Here is a 19585-nt window from a genome sequence, read left to right as displayed (position 1 = left end):
ATTCAGGCTATCTTCACAATATTTGTGGTCAACTTTTACAAGAAAAGATGTAATGTAGTAATGTTATGCTTGTGATATTTTATATCTAAGTGTCCTCCTAAAAACAAGAACAAACGTTCAGTAAAAACATTTCTGTTCACTCTTTATAGCTTATTCATCATTTTTGAAAGTTATGTAAAAGGTGTAATCTCACTCAGTTTAACCATCTTTTATTTGAGCTTGTTTAGTCCTCATAATGGACAATAAGTTTTGTGAATTTGGAAATATTTGCTCTTGACTGTCTAAGGGAAACAGAATATTTGAGGGGAACATAATTTCCCACAACACCCGATTAACGTGGATGAGAGCAGCTTTGTAAACAAGCTTGTTACCAGATGAAGGATATTGAAAAAGAAAGAAAACGATCTTTTATGAAGCGGCACCGGCCGCGCCATGGCTGGCAAAGGAGGGTTAGCAAGCCGGCTAATCGCCACGGCTGGCAAGCCCGGAACACACTGTGTAGCTATGCTGTTTGTAAACACGGATTACCAGCCAAAGGACACCCATGTCCGAAGTTAACATTTGAGAAGGAGCCCTTGGAGGAGCACGTCATCTCTGTAACAAGTGGAGAACTGCGTCGTCGTTAGCTTGTGGAGATCACGTAAACAATGCTGACTTAGCCACTGACTAGCGGACAAGCATGTGTTGGGATAGACGGCAGGCTGCAGGAACGAACAGAACGAGTGTACAAAAGAGAGGAGACTTGAGTTGAAGGACTTCGGAACTGACACGTTGGGACTGGATTGGGAGTTCTGGTACCAAGAAAAGATGAATGAGCAACTTGAGGTGAGTAAGGGAATCGGGAGGGGGGGGCACCACTCGGAGGCTGGTGTCCAGCTAATAGCATGCGGAAATGATAACATACATGGCTTCTGGACATGAGGACGACCTGACAAAGTTCATGTGTCTTTCGATTTCATTGTTTATTATTCAAACTAACAAGTACAGCAACATGTAGCTAGTGTCTTCTACTTCTTTAATTAGCAGACTTCATGCTTCCAGGGCACACTGCTGCCCTCTGCTCGTTCGTACAGTTTACAGTCAGGGCTTAATTTGAGCCAGATCTTGCAGATCCGGGAACTGTCTTATTTTGAAAGGACTGTTTCGGCAACTGTCTGCTAGGTTCCGGCAACTCACACGACCAACTTGTGCCTAAGGCTAAGCAGGGTCGGAATTACGGGTCAGCTAAAGTGAGCCCGGCTGAGCAGCTTAATTAGGTTGAAAAACATCTGACTGGTTCCTGCTGCACAAAAAGTCTTAAAGAGAACTGTCAGGACTTCAGCTGAGCACGTACTTCCCCTCAGAGCTGTAGCTGTTCATGCTTCCATCAGTGGACTCCCTGCTGGCCTGCCGGTTCATGGTGGATCCTCCTCGTGGATACTCCACTGCCATGCCCGTCTCCACACTCCTCTGGATGCTGCTGCTGCCGGCTTTACTAATCTTCTTACCTGCTGATGCTTCTGTGGAAAAATCAGAGAACGAGTGTTAGACCAGTACTAAAATAACCTGGATCTGTTATCAGGCCTCTTGGTGTCCTCACACCAAACCTGAGCCTGAACACAAGTAAAGCTAAATAACTTGTTAAACAACAACTTGGACAAGCCCGATAACTTAAGGTTGAAATGAAGTCCATGCAAAATAATAATAAAACCCCATGATGACCTCATCAACATTTCAACTAATGAGAACATTGCTGTTCGGGTGTTGATACCCCACTCAGATCAAGCATCAGTTACTGTTTGGTGATGAGATCACCAAAAGAGTGGTTCAGTCAGTCCACATTGCAATGTGTAGAGAGGGATAGAAGGAAAATGGAGGAAGTGTTCAAAGCTCTTCAGAAGCCTGTCGTTTTTATTTAGGTCGGCTTTGGATCCAAAATGAAGAGGTGAATTCACAGATTGTAGCCCTGAATAGTTTCGTGTGAACCATCCAGGCTTCTTCTAGAGCTGAACCAGCCTTTTAAGCAAAGAGTGGTGGGAGGTGAAGCAGGGAGGCGTGCCAGTTCAGGAAGGGCTTCTCATCCCCTACAGGTATCAGTAACTTGTACAGCTGACAACCAGGAACTCATCTGGTTAAATACAATAGGTCTCAGTGCGTGTGTGTGTGTGTGTGTGCGTGTGTGTGCATGTGCGTAAGTGTGTGTGTGTGTGTGTGTGCGTGCGTGCGTAAGTGTGTGTGTGTGTGTGTGTGTAAGTGTGTGTGTGTGCGTGCGTGTGTGTGTGTGTGTAAGTGTGCGTGTGTGTGTGTGCGTGTGTGTGTGTGTGTGTGTGTGCGTGCGTGTGTGTGTGCGTGCGTGTGTGTGTGTGCGTGCGTGTGTGTGTGTGTGTGTGTGTGTGTGTGTGTGTGTGTGTGTGTGTGTGTGTGTGTGTGTGCATGTGTGTACGTGCGTGTGTGTTTCTGAGGACTGAATTCTACATTAGCTTCCTGCCTGGAGTGTTTGACTTCCTTCATCTTTACCTTTCTGTCTGTCCGGCGCCTTACCCGCTGCCTCTGAAATAACACACACCAACAAGACGAATGAACAAGAACAATCTGACACATTTACAGGAGACTTCATGTTTAGAGATCATCATTCAGTGTTCTCGCTCACACACACACACACACACAACACACACACACACACACACACACACACACACACACACACACACACACACACACACACACACACACACACACACACACACACACACACACACACAGTGTAACTACCATCCTCTTTCTCTTGTGTGAACTTGTATCAAAGATCCTATTTCATGGTAAATCCACTTTGAGCATGTTGTGCTATAACTCAGCTTGTTTATTAAGCTATCTTTATTTCTAATTGAACAAGTGGGTTAATTGTTGTGTTACCAATGGCAACTGTCACGCTAAGACAGACAATGGGTGGAGCAGGAGGCTACAGTGGGATGCTAACGTTTGGGCAGCGGTCTTCATGACTTCCTGTATAAATGGTGGTTATGATAAAAAAAAGTCAGTTAACTATATCATATATAGGAGACACACACAGTGATGTTTTAGAGGTGAAACAAAGTTTATAGGATTCATACAAAGTGTGCAATAATTGCTTAAACAATAATTTGGGCACTGTTGTCATTTTATTGATTCCAAACCCTTTACAACTAACTATTGGCATTTAAAACGGGTTTGGTAAGCTCACTGACCTTTGACCTCCCTACACAGGTGAATCCAGTTATGAGAAAGAGTATTTAAGCGGGCCAAAGGTAAGTTTTCCTCCTGTTTGAATATTTTCTGAAGATTAGCACCATGGGGTCTCAGAACAACTCTCACATGAGCTGATAACAAAGATGGTTCACCATCATGGTTGAGGGCAGGGTTAGGCAACCCGCGGCTCTGGAGCCGCATGCGGCTCTTTCATCCATCTGATGTGGCTCTCTGCTTGTAAACAAACTAATATTTAATTAAAATGTAATTTAATTTTACTGCATTCATTTTTTAACTGTATGCCAGTTCTAAATGTAAAGATTGTCTGCGTAAACCTGAACAGATCGTAATCAGATGTCTCTATAGGAGCTTTCTGAGCTGAAGATATGAGAGTCTGGACTTCTGCTTCGGACAGGCTCAGGGATGTGTCGCCACATTGGAGACAGGAACAAGTGCTATTCAGCCAAAGTTTCATCATCAGGGAACATTTTCTAAGTGACAAGTCTCTCTGAGAGACAGGGTTCGGGAAACACTCGCTTCAGAGAGCGGACTCTTCCTGCATGCGCTCTGGTTCTCTACACATCTTTAGCTCGCTGTGCACCTAGGTGCGCACTGACAGCGAGCTGCGCTGAGCTCGGTGTCAGCTCAGATGTTCTGATGGAAATATTTCCTTGATTGATTTAGCTACCTCCGTGATGTGCGACTAAATTTTTAGGAGTAATAATTGATGATAAACTTTGTTGGAAGTCTCACATAGATCATGTGAAACGGAAATTATCTAAGTCTATTTCTATTCTTTATAAAACAAGAGATTTGTTGCACAAGAGCTGCCTTTATTTATTGAACACTTCCCTTTGCTTGCCTTATATGAGTTATTGTGTGGAAATTTGGGGGAAAACATACAAAACATATCTGGATTAAATTTTTAAATTGCAAAAAAGAGCTATTAGAATAATAAATAAAGCTGGATATAGGGAGTCCACAAACCAATTTTTCGTAGGATCAGCTATGTTAAAATTTAAGGACATTATACATCTTAAAACTTTAGAAATGATGTATAGAGTGGTGAAAAAGAATGTTCCAATTTGTATTTTAAGTATGTTTAAATTAAGAGATGGAAAATATGATTTGAGGGGGTCTTATATGTTTGAAATACCTAAAGTGAGAACTAATGCGAAGTATAGATGTGTGTCGGTTTTGGGAGTGAAGTTATGGAATGGACTTAATGATGAACTGAAGATGTGTTATTCTTTGTCATTTTTCAAGAAAATTTTAAAAAAATTGCATCTTCCAAAGTTATAGAAACTTAGCTTGATGTCCAACCTTGTGTTGATTTGATTTCTTGATTTATCATTGTTTTTCTTTAAATGTTATGCATCTTAGCTATCAGCCTTGGTTAAGGATTTGATTATGTCTGTGGGAGTCAAGGATAGGCTAATTATAAGCCACTAGGCTTCAACCTATTCCTTTTTTCGGTTGCTTGATTACTTTTATGTAAAATGATAAATTGTTGTTGTTGACCGAATAAAAATATCTATCTATCTATCTATCTATCTATCTATCTATCTATCTATCTATCTATCTATCTATCTATCTATCTATCTATCTATCTATCTATCTATCTATCTATCTATCATCTATCTATCTATCTATCTATCTATCTATCTATCTATCTATCTATCTATCTATCTATCTATCTATCTATCTATCTATCTATCTATCTATCTATCTATCTATCTATCTATCTATCTATCTATCTATCATCTATCTATCTATCTATCTATCTATCTATCTATCTATCTATCTATCTATCTATCTATCTATCTATCTATCTATCTAACTATCTATCTATCTATCTATCTAATAAATGATAAAAATACCAGCGCATCTGCAGGCTTGAGTTTCTCAGACAAAATATTAATATCCAGTCAGTGCGAACCCTGCCATTTAACTGTTTTGTCTTGTGAAGATTGTTGCAAACAGAAACATTCACAGAACAAAAAGACTGAACTTGTCTGAGCAAGGTGTGGTTTTTGAGGTTTGTTGGTGAAACCCCTTTACGTGTCAAACTCTCATTTGTCATTAAGTCAAAATATGACAATTATTAAAACAGAACTCACTTCATTGTGAGTCAGCTGAGACAACTCTGGACTGGCCACCGGAGGAAAACTCTTCTCCCATTGCATCTTTTGACAAGCTGTGAAAACCTGTTCGCACGCCACAAAGCTGACACAGCAACTTGTTCCTTCAGCTACTCAGAAACAGCTGCTCTATACGCAAACTAGCTCCAACCTGCTGTGCCTGGTGACATCTCTGGACTGGAGTGGTCAGTACTGCGGTTAATCTACTGAACCTCGGTGCCTAGAGGTCATCCGACCTTCCTGACCTCCGGATCCACGAAGAGGGTCTCCAGAAAGGGTGAGGTAGACACAGCATGATTGTGTCTGATGCCGTTTTATCAGAAATTAGCTTTTTAGTTTATAGCAGACCAAATCCACTTCCACTCAGAACTCAGATTCTTCCGATACGAGGATTTTGATAACATCACATTCACACATCATCACACCTCACATTCCATCCACTTAGATTCATCCATCACATAAAGTTGTTTCAAGTTCTCATGTTTTTAATTGTTTAGAAGATAAATTTCTTACTTTTTATAAACTTGACTCTGTCTGAATTAATACGAAGTGTGTTACGATCCATGAAAAAACAAAGAATCCTAATTCTTCTGGTTAAACATTCAAAGATCAGTCAGGTTGATTCTATATTTATATAGAATCATCACATCTTATTGATCTAAATTAAAACCCAAAATACATCTGTAGTCTAACTTTACATATTTAATTAAGATTTCTGATGAGAATTAAAAAGAGAGATCATATCTCTCCTGTCTTAGCTTCCCTACCTGCTGCTAGCTGCCTGTTAAACTCAGAATAATTTTAAGATCCTCCTTCTCACATATAAAGCTCTTAATAATCAAGCTCCAACATACATCAGTGACCTGATTGTTCCATACGTTCTTAACCGAGCACTTCGCTCTCAGACTGCAGGTTTACTGTTGGTTCCCAGAATACCTAACAATAGGATGGGAGGTAGATCTTTTAGCTATCAGGCTCCTCTCTTGTGGAACCATCTCCCAGCTCCCAGCTTTAGTCCGTGGGGCAGACACCTTGTCTACTTTTAAAAATGGTAAATAATAAATGGTCTGCATTTGATATATCACCTTCTAGAGTCCTGGAACCCCCCAAGATGCTTTACAACACAGTCGTTCGTCCATTCACACACACATTCACACACTGGTGGGGATAACCTAAGATGTAGCCACAGCCACAGATGTTGCCCTGCCCTGGGGCGCACTAACAGAGGCGAGGCTGCTGAACACTGGCGCCACCGGTCCCACCGGGCGGCAAGGAGGCAAGACTAGGCTTAAAACATTTTAATTGATAGGGCCTATGGTATGGTATGGCTTTGAAGAAGGAGAAGAAGAAGAAAATATCATTTCTATAGCGCCTCTCAAGATAAAAATCACGAGGTGCGTCACAAAAAACAAAAAATGTAAAAATATAAAAAATAATTTAGAAAGTGGTTAAAAATATATTAAAAATGAGCAAAAAATAGACAATTGTGATTAAAAAATGTAAAGAAAGAAAGAGAGAGTGAATAGGAAAGAGGGAAATCAGTGGATCCTGAGGAAGGTGGAATAGGTGGGGAGAGCAGAATAAAGAGAGAGGGGTGAAGAAGGTCATACAAAAGCCAGCTTGAACAAGTGAGTTTTCAGCTGCTTTTTAAAGGAGACCACTGAGTCCACTGATCTCAGGCTCAGGGGGAGAGAGGTCCAGAGTCTGGGGGCCACAGCAGCAAATGATCTGTCACCTTTGGTCTTTAGCCTGGTGCGCTGCACAACCAGTAGGCTTTGATCACTGGACCTCAGGGACCTGCTGGGGGTGTAGGGACTAAAAATATCACCAATGTAAGATGGTGCTTGTCCATGTAAGGCCCTATAGACCAGAACCAGGATCTTGAAATGAACCCTGAAATTGACTGGCAGCCAGTGAAGCTGGAGGAGAAGCGGGGTGATGTGGGTGTGTTTGGAGGACTTGGTCAGAAGCCGAGCACAGGCATTCTGAACCACCTGTAGACGGTTCAGGGAGGTTCTGCTCAGACACGTGAAAAGAGAGTTACAGTAGTCTAAGCGTGAGGAGATGAAGGTGTGGATAACTGTCTCAAGTTCAGAGCAGGACAGAATGGGACTCAGCTTAGCAATGTTCCTGAGATGGAAGAAGAAGGAGCGAACAAGAGAACTGACATGAGAATCCAGGGTGAGAGCTGGGTCAAAGGTCACAGCAAGATTCCTGACGGAGGGTTTGGTGTGAGAAGCAAGCTGACCAAGAGAGTCTCTGACTTTGGGAACCAGCTTGTCTGGGGCACAGATGAGGATCTCAGTCTTATCTTCATTCAGCTGTAGAAAACTCCCAGCCATCCAGGTTTTGATAGAGTCTAAGCAGGTGTGCAACAGCTGCAGCTTAGACATCTCATGGGGCTTAAAGGAGATGTACAGTTGGATGTCATCTGCATAAATATGGTAGGAGATTCCTTCGAAGGAGTTCAGGATGTGCTGAAGAGGAAGCAGAAGAGGAGGGAGAGCAGAGGCCCCAGCACAGAACCTTGTGGGGCACCATGGGTAAGAGAGGTGGTGGAGGACCTAAGCTTGGAGATGGCCACAGAAAAGGAGCACTCAGAAAGATGAGGAGAACCACTCCAGAGCAGTTCCTGATAGGCCTACCCAGTCTCTCAGCCTTTCCAGTAGCAGGTGAAGACGGAATTTAACGCCATGTTTTAGCAGGAGTACTCCCAAGGGGAGTAAATATAAGGCTAAGAGTAGTGGGCCTAGGACTGAACCCTGTGGTACCCCCCCACCGCAGGTCTTCCCAAGGGGACGCAGCATCATCCACCATAACACAAAACCTCCCATCCAGGAGGTACGACCGCAGCCATTCAACAGCCGACCCAGTAATCCTCACCCAATGTTATGTGATCCAACAGCATGTCATGGTCAGCCGTGTCAAAGGTGGCTGTTATGTCCAAACCCAGCAGTACCACAGCTGCACCCTGATCCATAGCTACAAAGATATCGTCAACAGAGCAGACTCCATGCTATGTCCAGCCTTAAATCAAACTGAAACATGTCAAACAGTACAGTTCATCACACGTGTCAGACATATCAGAATTATCTAAAAACGAGACCAGCTGCTGGTAGACAGCCATTTCCAATCATTTATAATAAGTAAAAGGAAGTTTGGAGAAAGGCCTATAATTTGCCAGGATAGATATGTCTGAGCCTGACTTCTTCAATATCGACTGGACGCCTGCAGCTTCGTCGATGTTGGAACTTAACATGAGCACAGGCTACCATTTATAATGGTTAATACGACCAGGTTACACTCCATACTACAATGGATTCTATTTGAAGTGGTGCCGTTTTGCTGCCGTTCCGCGCCGCTTTTGCTTCCTGTGTGCAGTAGGCGTTACAGAGTCGAGACAGCAAGACATCAAAAGGAGAGCCAGCCGGCTTTTGATGGGAGACTAGTCTACCCAACTCAGCTAGAGAGATCTGGTAGAACGAACACTCAATAATATCTGATTTGCACATTCTCCATTTATATTCTCACTCCATATAACATTTTTTATTTTTAAATGTTGTAAATGAGTTTTGTTGAAACGAAGAGTGAAATCTGTATTTTTCATGTTACCTTACAGCTTCAAGTGTAGTTTTCATTTATTTTACAGTAGGTGAAAATTGTTGCATCAGAAAAAAAACAAATATTTTCTTTTTTACATAGCTGCATAAAACTGCTTACTAATTTAGTCGAGTAACAATAAACTAAAAATTAAACAAAGTGGATGACTGCAGTGGTGCAGTGGTTAGCACTGTTGCCTTGCAGCAAGCAAGAAGGCCCTGTGTTCGTTTCCCAGCTGGAGTCTTTCTGAATGGAGTTAACATGTTCTCCCTGTGTGCATGCGTGGGTTCTCTCCTGGTGCTCCGACTTCCTCCCACAGTCCAAAAGCATGACTGGTAGGTTGATTGGTTTCTCTCAATTGCCCTTAGGTGTGATTGTGTGTGCTGGGTTGTTTGTCCTGTGTGTCTGTGCTCCCCTTCGATGGACATCTGTGTAGGGTGTACTCTACCTGCTAAAGATATGAACCAGCCCCTCCCTGCGATAAGTGGGTAAAGGAAATGGATGGATAACTAAATCTTGAACCAAAAAACTAAGGCTAAATCAAAAATTCTTCCCAACATTGACAATGTAAGAACTCAAATTTGGACCTTTAAATATTTTGTTTGGTCTCCTTCTGTTTTCCATTTTCATGCCTCTTGTCCAGCCCCTTCAGAGCCATGGTTCAAAGCTTCTATGCAGATGACTCTCAGCTGTAAAACCATAAACCCTAATGATCTAGCCTCTGGGCTGATCTCACAGTTTCTCTGACTGAACAGTGACAACAGTGGGATGTTCTAGATGTTTAAAGTTTCATTTGTCCAGTCTTCACAGGCTACCATGGTATGTATGACTTCAGTGTAAATGCTCATGTCTACAGTTTTTTTTTGTTTGTTTTTAGAGGAAGTGATGAGTCATAGTTAAAAAAGGGTGAGTTTTCAGGGTGACAAATGCATTGCTGATGAAGCACCTTTTGTTGATGTCTCTAATTATTTCTCATATTTTATCTTTGACATATCTGAGAGTAATTCTGCTCTCTGACCTGTCTGGCTGAGCTGTGACGTACTCCGGCTCCTCCTAGATGGAAGGATGGCGACAACCCGTTGACTCAGGCTTGAGCGCCGTTTTTTGATCCCGCTTCCCAGGCTGCCGAGCGCCGTGTCTGACTGGCTACCGTCAGCATGTTCCATGCCATAGATCTCACCGCTCACACTGGTGCTCTTCATTATGTGTCTGCCTGATGCCCGCATAGCTCGGCTGATGGAGACATGTTAGAAAATATTAGCAATCTGTGCTTACAAAGAGATGTTTCTGAGGCAGGATGTGAGTATACCTGAAGCGTCCCCTGGGTCTCTCTGACTGGATTGACATGTAGCTGGTGCTACTGATGCGAGAGGCACTGCTGGTTCGAGAGATGGCTGACACATCGCTGACATCACTGTCTGAGGACTTATGGGAAACATTTTCACTACTCCTCCTCTGGTCCTTATAAAGCTGCAGTAACCAGACACACCAGAAATGTTTTAGTTAAACTCAGGTAAGAGGTGATGCTGTATGAACCAGAGAACAACACATAGCTGACATCGCTATCAAATAAAGCACTAAGGCATGGAGACGAGAGGATATCCAGTGATTTCCTAAAACACAACTTCTTAGGAATTGATTTAATTCACTCTGGTTCATTTGGCTCATCTCCACTAGAATTGAACTTACCAGATATGATAAATGGGAAATGACCCGCACTTGTGTACTGCCTTTCTGAGTTAGGGGACTCCAAAGCGGGTTGGGGGGAGGGTTATTTATATTGCCAAATGAAATGTTAAATAAAAGCACAAATATTGGTTGATAAATGGAAACCCTGAGCAGCTCGGACTTTGATTCAATGAGGCTCAATATAAAATAACTTTATTAAACACATAACAAATATACAACATTTGGAAAGAATGAATGGATTTAGTTTCATAAGAACTAAAAACATATACAGAATTCCACATTTATATAAATGGAAAGGGCTGCTAATTATGTAAACACATCTAAATTTGACTTGTAAGAACAGGTGTGCTTTCTGGCACAGTCTGATGTTGGTTTTATGTAGTTTCACATTATTTAAAAACAAAGACAACATGGTGTTTTATTAACAACTTACAGCTAAAGTTAAAGTTAAAGCCCCATCAGTTGTCACACACACCCTGATGTGTGTGCAAAATTTGTTCTCCGCATTTGACCCATCCCCTGGGGGAGCGGTGAGCTGCAAACACAGCCGCACTCTGGAAATATTTGGTGGCTTAACCCCCCCAATCCAGCCCTTTAATGCTGAGTGTCAAGCAGGGAGGCATTGGGTCCCATTTTTTCAAGGTCTTTTGTATGACCCGACCAGGAACGGAACTCCGATCTTCCAGTCTCAGGGCGGACTCTACCACCAGGCCACTGCCTCTGGTATGAGTCATAAAGAAAACATTTAGCTGGTAACTTGAATTAAAAGAAAAACTGCTGAATTATTTCCAAAACCTATGTGAAAGAACAGAAGCAATAGTGCAATATATTATGGTCAAGTGGTATTGCCATAGTCTGATGTCATCATTGGCAGGCACAGGCCTAGACATGAATACGAAGGCTCAATCCCATTACTCGCACTGCACCTTATGGTCTTCTGTGTGTGGTGGTGAACAAGTGTGCAAATAATTTCCGAGCTGGGAAGGGAGCATTGCGTCATCGACTGCAACGCATGCAAGGCTGCTGCTGCTTCTTTTTAAAAGCCTTCATTAACACCTTTCAAACACCAGAGAATGTCTCTCATTTTCCTCCACCTCTTCATGCAATCGCCACCTCTAAACCCACGTTTCCCATCATTTCCATCCATGAATGAAACGCTTGCTCTGTATCTTTACTTCTCCAGTCACAGGTGAATAAAGCGTTCATATTTTTTAGAGTTTTTCTGTGAGGTATTTTTCAAGCCGCTCCACGTCTGTTACCAGATATCTTCGGGACTCTGTTTTTCGAGAGCACAGTGGCTGTGCTGTTGATGAAAGTAGCATCCTGACTAATCACAAGCTTGCATTCTCCGTCTCATTGGATAACTCTTTAGAAAGGTGGGCTCAACTCCATCCATCCATCCTTACGAGCCTGCTGGAGAGCCTTCGAAAGGACGGATAATGGCGTTACGTGTTTCGTCTAAACTAGGTTCAACAGTTTAAACCTTTTTGTATTTCCAGTGTTTTGGCTAGCTTTATTTCATTGGAGGTGTAAAATAAATATATAAATATATATATTACAGGGTTTCCCCCAGCGCTTTATGAACCTGGCGGCTCACCAGGCTTTGCTTGCCCACCCGCCACGCTAAGCGTCATGCCCCGCCCCCCTCCCCGACCCTACCGTGTCCACTGACATGAACGGCGCAACGAAACTAGAGCCCTCCATCAGCTGATAGTGGTGAGAAACAGCAGCGGAACATGTGCAACCACCCCACCCCCGCTCTCACAGAGGCTCCACTGCTCGGAGCAAACCGCACCCCACCAGACGGCCAATGCCGCCAGGCTTAACTCATTTTCTGGGGGAAACCCTGTATAACATATATCATGCCATAAAGGAGAATTTTTGGTGTACCACTGAAATTTTGAGGTTAGAGTGTGAGACCTGGGTTTACCTTAAGATTCAAAAGACTTTGACCGAACCATCTGCAGCTTGGTCAACTGAAATTGGCTACCTGTATGGGGCATTTTAAATTTAGCAGTACTTGTGGGGTAGCGGGTAATTCCTTAGAATGGTTTTGCTCCTAATTATCCAATAGCACCCCCTTCAGTGATCAAATTGGTGACTGCTCCTCCCCCTGTGTCCCACTGCACTGGAGTGTCCTGCAGGGCTCTGTACTGGGACCTCTACTTTCTGTATTTATCTTCTAGCTTTGGGTAACATTCTGAAATGCTTTGGTCTCAACTACCAAATATATGCTGATGATTGCCAGCTGTATATCGCAGTGGACAAACCAAATATTTCCTCCATGCTTTCAGAGTGTTTGACCATGGTGAAGGACTGGTTAGCTGCTAACGTTTTGTGCCTCAATGAGGCTAAAATTGAGGCAATCTTATTTTACCTGCACAATGTCTACTAGGCCCAACTCTCAGAACATTCCTGTTCTCAGTTTTAAAGAATGAGTGACTAGCCTTGGTGTAAGTGTTGCTGTTTAGAAGTTTTTACACAATTTACTGTTTCTGTTGATGAGTGAATATTTAATTTCCATTTCCATGTAAATGTAGCTTAAAGTGCATTACATTTCATTTTTCTTTTTGTTCAGTAATTACATGTGTTCCCTTTAAGAGGCTATGAACTCTCTGTTACGAAATGTCGCGTGAACTTGACGTAATCTCGCCAAATCTCATCACACGTGGCAGATACAGTTAGTGTGAGCACGGAGAAGCACAGAACCTTGCTACTGCTAAGAAAGTGATGTTTGGAGGAGCTAATAACAGAATAACAGTGTTGAAGTGGCTTCTATGGATACAGGAATCTCTTTTCAAGACAAGCAGCCAACGAAGTATTTGTTCAGTGTTTCCCAGCACCACGCCTGCAAGAGCCCAAGTTTTATTGATTTTTTAAAAATTAATTCATTTATTTTTTTTTGCGCTGTTTCCCGAAGAAGCGGGAACTACTCTGTCGTTGCTTGTGATCACAGCCGGCAGGCAGCAAGGAGGAGGAGGCAGGGCAGGGTGCTTACAGCATTTTTGACGAATACGAGCATGAAGCGAGTAAAACTCATAAATATCTGTAATCGTGTTGAAGGACAATCCTCATTGGGTAACTGACTGCCTTCACGCTCTGTGATTGGCCAGTCACATAGCGCGCCCGCCCCTCCCTACACACAAAGCTCTGCAGCTGGGAGCTCAGTCCGGCCCATGTATCCACGCACACACACAGACAGTAACGGATCTCTCTGTGCTTGCTTCACTGTCGCTCATGTTTCTTCAGTGCTCCCTAGGTTTTCCTCAGCTCGCCTCTTTTTCGGTTGAATATTTAAAGTTACTTTTTTCAGAACGTACGTGGTGCATTTGACAAGACAGAACTGACGTGCTGCGCCGGTCACTGCCTCCGCTCCGGTCGGGTTTTTTTTTTTATTATTTTAACTCTCTCTCTCTCTCATCTCTCTCACACACACCTTAATCAACGTTGTTTTGTTTAACTGTGTGTGGGGAAAAATGACAACAACGTTAGGAAAAAATCAGTTTAATCAAATTAAAATTAAAAAAATTAAAAAGTTAGGTCTGGTTCTAGTATTTCATATTTCCTAGTTCCTACTGCATGAGTTCAGATGCATTCATTCATGCACTTAAATACTAATGTTCTGATTTTACTGAAAAACTTGTTCTGTAATACTTTTACTATTGTGATCAAAAATATTTAATCTCAATTCTGAGGCTGCTCTGTAAATAGTTTTCAAATAAACAATACACATAGCAACTTCTGATCAATCCATATCAATTTCAGATTTAAAATAATGTATTGATGTAAACCACACCCACTAATTTCCAAATAATAAATAAGATCCTTTGATCCGCATTAGTGATATTTTCAGCACCAGAACAGTGAAGCAAAGAAACAGATTCCTGAGTTTACATTAGTAATTCTATTTATTAGGTGCATCTGACCTGTTCTAATCTCTGAAATGAGATCAAATCAGTGCTTCTATGGGTTGTCTCCTCTCTGCACTATTAAAATTTACTTTATTAAAATGTTCACTGTAATGCATCTTGATGTTCTTAACAATAAATTAAATCAAAGATATTGGTCAATAATGCCAAATATGTAAATTTGTGTTTCAGTCATTTTTATACTGGCTTCAAAATACTTCATTATGTTTACTAAGCAGGGGTGTAGAACGTGTTTAATGGGGCCAGCCCAGTAATGATCTTGGACCAAAAGAAAGGGGGCAGAAAGTCAAATAAAGGGGGACAAAAGGAGATGTTCTTCCAGATGTCAAGAAAAATTAAATGCAAACCCCCCCGCAAAGTGTGTCACTGAGAGTTTAAAGCAAAAATTATTCTTGTGCAAATATTGGTGTATTCACCTTTAATACTAGTTATTGAAATGTAGCAGTTGCTGGATTGGTGCAGTTCTAAGTGGAGTGCATCAAATAACACAATATTAACATAAAGGTGAGACCCCCCCCACCCCCCACCCCCACCACCACCACCACAACTGGAAAAATCCCTATGGGAAACACTGTTTGTTTATTTGAGTCTTTTTTGTTAAAGCTAAATGATGTCTTTTGTTTGCTATATTAAGTGATGTTTGTACTTGTGTATTTGTATTTAAAGTTCTTACGGTGTCAAGAGGTGTGGATGACGTGTTTTGAAGACATGCCTGCTGAATAAACGCCCGTTGCAAGGAATTGCTCAGTGTCTGTGATGTTTGGAAGAGAGCTACACTTGGGGTCAAACTGGAAACTGGTCTCTCAGTGGTTCCTCAAATAAACGCTGTGGTAAAATCATGCTTCTTCCAGCTGCACAGACTAACACGCCTGAAACCACTACTGAAGGGGAGGCACTTGGAATCAGTGATTTACGCGTTAATAACCTCCCGCCTTGACTATGCCAGTGCTCTCCTAATCGGCTCCCCTGTCTCTGAATCGCTTCCAGGTTGTTCAGAATGCTGCTACCAGGTTTCTGACGAGCACCAGCTGCTGTAGTAATATTACTCCTGTCCTTGCACAGCTTCCCGTTGTTTTTAAAATTTGTTTTAAGATTTTAGTTTTCACGTTTAAAGCTCTCAACATCCTGGCACCACAATATCTCCCTGAGCTTCTTGCTCTTATGTCTCTGGGCAAGCACTGAGGTCCGCTGATTTCCTACTGCTCTCAATGAGATATAAGGCATGGGGGGAGCTTTTAAATCTTGTTTAAAAATGCATTTCTATGATTTGGCCTTTGGCCCGTGGTTTTATGACCAAGTCTGTGATCATATTGGTTTTTTGATTGTTTCTTGTGACCTTATTGGTTTTTATCAGTTTTAAATTCATTGTATTGTAATGTATTTTATGGGAAGGATGTTTTGGTCAGCTCTCATGCTGCATGTAAATGAACTGGTATGGTATGGTAATTATATCCATCCATCCATTTTCATCCGTTTATATGGAGTCGGGTCACGAGGGCAGCAGCATAAGTCGAGAAGCCCAGACTTCCCTCTCCCCAGCTACTTGGGTCAGCTCTTCTGGGGGAATCCCAAGGCGCTCCCTGGTCAGGTGAGAGACATAGTCCCTCCAGCGTCTCCCCTTAGGCCTCCTCCTGGTTGGACGTGCCTGGAAAACCTCACCAGGGAGGCGTCCAGAAGGCATCCTGACCAGATGCCCGAGCCACATCAACTGGCTCCTCTTGATGTGGAAGAGCGAATCTACTCCAAGCCCCTCCCGGATGACCGAGCTTCTCACCCTATCTCTAAGGGAGAGCCCAGCCACTCTTCGGAGAAATCTCATTTCGACCGCTTATGTCCGCGATCTCATTCTTTTGGTCTCTACCGAAAGCTCATGATCATATGTGAGGGTAGGAACGTAGATCGACCGGTAAATCGAGAGCTTTGCCTTCTGACTCAGCTCTCTCTTCACCACGACAGACCGGTACAACGCCCGCATCACTGCAGATGCAGCACCAGTCCGCCTATCGATCTCATGCTCCATCTTTCCCTCACCCGTGAACTAGACCCCAAGATACTTAAACTCCTCCACTTAGGGCAGGACCTCATCCCTGACCCGGAGAAGGCATTCTACCCTTTTCTAAATCAAATGAACTGGTATGGTAATTATATCCATCCATCCATTTTCAGCTGCTTATTTGGAGTCGGGTCGCAGGGGCAGCAGCCTAAGCTGAGAAGCCCAGACTTCCCTCTCCCCAGCTACTTGGGCCAGCTCCTCCAGGGGAACCCCAAGGCATTCCTGGATTTAGAGGAGCCGATACTCATGCCAGCCGCTTCCCACTCCACTGCGAACTGCTCCAGCAAAAGCTGGAGATCAATGTCAGATGAACAGGACCACATCATCTGCAAAAAGCAGAGACCTGATCCTTAGCCCACCAAAACAGATGCCCTCAACACCTTGGCTGCCAAGAAATCCTGTCCATAATAGTTATGAACAGAATCGGTGATAAAGGGCAGTCTTGGTGGAGTACAGCTCTCACCAGCAATGAGACCATACTCTGACCCAGGTCATATAGGGGCCCAACAGCCCGTCTCCATTAATAATTAATTATAGTCACTATTTACTTCTTTGATAAAGTAACCGAGTTACAATATTATATTAACTAATTACCAGGAAGGAGGATCGCGTTGACTGGATATTTTCCATATTTAATCGATTTTTTACTGGTGTTGATCATTTTGACAGATTGCAATTCACAACTTTGTCTTTGATAATCCCAAATTGTCTTTAACACTAAATCAGTCTAAAGGCAGGCTAGGACTTCATCAAAACAGGATAGCTTTATGCTGGAGATGCTGAAGTTCAGTGGCTCCTGATTCCATCACAGCATCTCCAGCATAAAGCAATCGTTGGTAAAATGAGCATGGATGCTTGAAGCAAGAGATATAATGTTCAGAAGAACAACAACCTTGATTTATAAAGTGCTTTCACACACTCATGAGGACAAACAAAGCATTAAACACAACAAAGACAATAATGCAAAGTAGCGATGTTCCGATCACGTTTTTGCTCCCGATTAGAACCTGGCAATACCGAGTCCCGATCCGATACTTTAGAAATGCATTAAGAAAAACGGAGAACACACCAGAGTTGTCCTTTAAGTCCTTTAAGTTTTGTTAATCATTAATGTGTTTCTTTCTTTCTATCATTTCTTTAGCTTATTTACCATAAAGTATCACTTGTTTAGGAAGTACATCAATACAAAACGTGTTAATATTAAGAATATTTGTTAAAAATAAAATAATCATTTACTATCCATCCATGTTCTGTACCCGCTTATCCCTGCAGGGTCGAGAGGGGCTGGTGTCTATCTCCAGCAGCCTTTGGGCAAATAGGAGGGGTAGACCCTGGACAGGTTTCCAGTCCAACACAAAGACACACAAAGACACACAGCCAAGCAGACTCACACCTAAGGACAATTAAGAGAGGCCAATCAACCTCACAGCTATATTTTTGGACTGTGGGAGGAAGCCGAAGTACCCGGAAATATCTCACACGTGCGCAGGCAGAACATGCAAATTCCACGCAGAAAGACCTCAGGCCGGGATTTGAACCCAGGACCTTCGTGCTACAAGGTAACAGCGCTAACCACTGCGCAGCTGTCGTTTACTATTGAAATGAAAAAGAAACGTGTTAATATTTAGAATAAAGGTAAAAGTAGCCTTGTCGTCAGAGGCGGAACTAGCCTAAATGGCGCCCTGTGCGAGAACCCCCTGTGACCCCCCCCCCCACACACACACACACAAGAAAAAAAATTACACCTACAACTTTGTTGTTTATTATCATCACTCATCACTATTATTATTATGAAGAATATGCAGTTTCTATGTTTTGTTTATGTATTGGTTGATGCTAAAAAAAAATAAAAGGAAATTAAATGCCCCACCCCCCAGACTGCCGCCCTGTTCGGCCGCACATGTTGCACATATCAAGCTCCGCCCCTGCTTGTCGTTCATATTTTAAATCGTTTACTCGGTGTGCGGCTGTTTTCAGCAACAGGGACGGCACGGCACATGGCGGTCTGCAGAAGAGTAACTGTTTTCTACAAAACACCTGTAGAGCTGCAGCGTTTGTAAAGGTAGGAAGAGAAAGCTGTGACTTAAGGAGACTGAAGAACCCGACTTTGCAACCACAGACGCTCATCCAGTGTGATAAATATGCTACTATCTGGGCATTTTGCTGTCTTTAGACTATTTCTTGGTTTCTTAGTTTCTTTAGTGTCGGCTGGCTTAGTCGGATTTCAGCAAACTGAGCAGGGTCATTTCTGTAAGAATGCAAATCAAAAGCAGCGCCACCTTTTCCACCTCGTTAAATCCCCAGTGTGCTCACATTACACATGTTTATTCCACTCCCTTTGCTGCTCATTTAAAAATGCATCCAAATTACAGACATTAGGCTCTGTGTTAGCAAACTCGCATGTGTGGTGCGTGAAATCCTGGACCACCTTACACTGTGGGACTTACTGCATTGTTGTCTGTGAAACAAAGGAACTTGTTGAATTTCAAACGAAGCCATTAGGATGCCGTTTGAAAATCTTTTTCCCAGGATGAATTTAAAAAGTAATGTTTGTTGTTTTATGGTTAAATTCCAACTGATTCCAATTTCCTGAAAACCACATGATCGACTCGGAGCATCCCTAATACACACACAATATTGTGAGATAAAAATCGGACCCAAATAAAACAAGAGGGATAAAAACAAGAATTTTAAAGGATTTGAAGAGACAGGCTGTTACGTTGCATTCTGTATAAAAGCAAGGGAGCATAAATGAGTCCAGTTGGGGAGCGAAGGTGCTTGTCCGAAATTTGACGGAAGGTCATTCCACAGAATCGAGGTCATGACTGAGCAGGCGCGTGATTTTAATCAATGCTTTGGGACTGCCAACGGACCCTGTTCCGATGACTGAATTGTGTGTGTACATGAAGGTGGTGTGTGTGCGTGTGCTTGCATGATGGTGGACCCGGGCTATGTGCAATAGTGACTAG

The 19585-nt window shown here is 42.6% G+C and overlaps 1 protein-coding gene across 9 annotated transcripts in view; it reads right to left on the bottom strand.

The window, feature by feature from the left end:
• Positions 1 to 19585, bottom strand: part of rims1a (regulating synaptic membrane exocytosis 1a) — a 241813-nt gene that overhangs the window by 8008 nt on the left and 214220 nt on the right. For 7 of the 9 annotated variants that reach the window (XM_070542782.1, XM_070542781.1, XM_070542785.1 and 4 more), the window contains 4 exons: positions 10255 to 10415; positions 9964 to 10178; positions 2497 to 2529; positions 1334 to 1499 (listed from right to left, as the gene is read on the bottom strand). In XM_070542782.1, the coding sequence (XP_070398883.1) occupies positions 1334 to 1499; positions 2497 to 2529; positions 9964 to 10178; positions 10255 to 10415 (575 nt within the window). The remainder of the gene's footprint in view (positions 1 to 1333; positions 1500 to 2496; positions 2530 to 9963; positions 10179 to 10254; positions 10416 to 19585) is intronic. The other 2 variants (XM_070542783.1, XM_070542784.1) reach the window with 2 other exon arrangements.

Source organism: Nothobranchius furzeri, chromosome 12 (assembly GCF_043380555.1).
Source record: "Nothobranchius furzeri strain GRZ-AD chromosome 12, NfurGRZ-RIMD1, whole genome shotgun sequence".
NCBI lineage: Eukaryota > Metazoa > Chordata > Actinopteri > Cyprinodontiformes > Nothobranchiidae > Nothobranchius > Nothobranchius furzeri.
Note: the sequence above shows the minus strand (reverse complement) of the source record. Positions and strands in the feature narration are given on the sequence as shown.